This window comes from Rosa chinensis, chromosome 6, assembly GCF_002994745.2.
Source record: "Rosa chinensis cultivar Old Blush chromosome 6, RchiOBHm-V2, whole genome shotgun sequence".
Lineage (NCBI taxonomy): Eukaryota > Viridiplantae > Streptophyta > Magnoliopsida > Rosales > Rosaceae > Rosa > Rosa chinensis.
Window position 1 is genome coordinate 47,802,839 of NC_037093.1, and position 2,220 is coordinate 47,805,058.

The 2,220-nt window shown below is 38.8% G+C and overlaps 1 protein-coding gene across 1 annotated transcript; it reads right to left on the minus strand.

Moving 5' to 3' along the window:
• Nucleotides 1-810: 810 nt before the first annotated feature.
• On the minus strand, nt 811-1,971 carry LOC112171457 (F-box/kelch-repeat protein At3g23880). The gene has a single exon (XM_024308639.1). It carries the CDS (start codon nt 1,969-1,971, stop codon nt 811-813), a length of 1,161 nt encoding a protein of 386 aa, XP_024164407.1.
• Nucleotides 1,972-2,220: the final 249 nt, after the last annotated feature.

A 2,220-nucleotide genomic window follows, 5' to 3' on the forward strand; every position in this document is an offset into this window, starting at 1 on the left:
CAGTCAGCATAGATCTCCAGTGCGAAGTCTAGTGGCCAATTCTGTGTAAGAGCTTCCATGTTGGAATGCTGTTGCAGATTGTTGCCCAAAATTCATTGTAAGCAGTTTCATTATTAATGAAGTTTTTTTTCACCATAGGCCATTGGATTAAAATAGTGCAATTTCATTCTTTGCCAATGAAGAAGACTGGCATAAAGGAGGTACAATCTAGTTAAGAACATCCCAAATTGGCATGGAGTAGCCCCAACCTAACCTCCATATTCAGTTTGCGAAAAAAAAAAATTAATTAAAAAAAAAAAACTCAAAATGAAGAGGATGATCTCTCAAGAAACTGTTGAGGTGTCATTTAGCATAGGTCACACATGAAGGCATCTATACTTTAGACTTTGGTGTGCTTCACCACCGCTATTGACAATAGTAGAACACAAGACCTCTCTTGGACAAGACCCTCACAGAGTTACTCGATGTCTTACCATCTCTACACTTGGTTGTGGATAAGTATGATGGGTTTAAGGTAAACTAGACCCAACTTTCCAATGTAGGATTTACATCAAACAACTTCATGGCTAGTAAGGAGTACTAATCAGCTCCATGTATGATTTATTTTAAATAAATCGATTGCAAATAACAATTTTTTTTTTTTGGGAATGATTGCAAATAACATTTAAGCAGCATAAGAATAAATATGAAATATCAAGTCCATATGATTTAAGTAAAATTGCTAGCTCAAATTACATGATTTACATCCAAACTTGTTTTTTTATTTTTTTAATATTTTTTTTATGATTACATCCAAACTTATTATTTTCTTTAGTATGAAATAGCATTGGGTTTGTCTAGTAATACAAGGCTTTCTACAAAATAATCCATAAAGTCGTAAGACGCATACCCATTGATTCGAAAATCAGTAGTGCTTTTGGTCTTAGAATCCACCGATTTCAGCACTCCCTGAATGCCCTCGAGCACTACATCACCACTACTGTTTCTGAACCAAAGCGGCCGTGGATATGGATATGTTATGTGATGGAAGTCCATAGTGAAAATATTAGTGCAGGAGTTTGCCACACCGTACTCTTCCATGACCCACATGCTAAGACGAAATACACCAGTAAATTCTCGTTCAAAGAAAGCAAGGGAGTCCCTGTATCTTGAAATTAAGCAAATCTCTCTATTTCCCCAGAATGCAGGCATTGTCATTTCGCCAAAGGATTCACTTGAAATATCAAAGGAAACAATGGAATCGTGGTAGTTTATCATCTTATACTGATGAAACCAATGCAGAGCACCATTGACAAAAGCATGAGTGTCATGAAGAAAAGCTTTTGGATAACAGGGGTCGTCACCAGGAATGGCAATGGAAGCAGTTAGGCTCTTCCAAGAGCCACGGGCCAATGACCAAATCTCAACTTCACATGAACGAGCTCCCTGAACATAACTCACAGTTCTCAGAACCTTATAGTCATTGGTGGACGAATCATAACCGAAGGCATAACTTATTCTAGGGTTATGATCCCTGATGAAGGTAACACTAGGCCTGGCCAAAACCACGAACTTTCGAATACTAGGGTTCCAAATTAACACAGTAAAGTCATGAGCAACAAGGCATACCAGCCCGTTACAAGTCCCGACCACATTGATAGGCTCACTACCTAAAGCTATTGATCTTTTTTTGGAGATAGCAGCTTGTGTCCTATCGTAAGCTAAGAATGGATTTCTAGGCTTGGTATACTCATCGAACGAAGGGTTATCTCGATGCAACGAGAAAGGCTCCCTCCTATCTGCAGGTGATGAAAAAGCCTGTAGCAAGAGGAGTTGGCCATCTCTGCAGTTGAGGTGGAGGTGGGTGTCGATGAAACTAGAGGTTGAGATTATAGAGTTCCATGTCTTGCATATTGCTGTACATTTGAGTAAAGATTTGATGGGTAACCTCAGGAAGATTACATGTATGATCTCTTCAGGAAGGGCTTCCATGGATGTCGCGGTCTTTAATTTTTTTGTTTTGGCTAACATTTTCGATCTAATGCTAGAATAATGAGTTGAGGGTTTGCTTTTATAGATTTGGGGACACCCGTCCTAAGTCCTGTCTTCTTAAGAGTCCTAATTCCCCTGTAATTCTGATTTCTGAGATATGACAACGACTACTCCCATTCACACAAGATTTTATTGGTGAGGATATCAGAAATTTGAGTCCAGAATCATTTAGTGCGAGAAAGGATTAGC

Excerpts from the sequence above, each read along its gene's own strand:
- LOC112171457 (XM_024308639.1), bottom strand. The coding sequence starts at position 1,971 with ATGGAAGCCCTTCCTGAAGAGATCATACATGTAATCTTCCTGAGGTTA.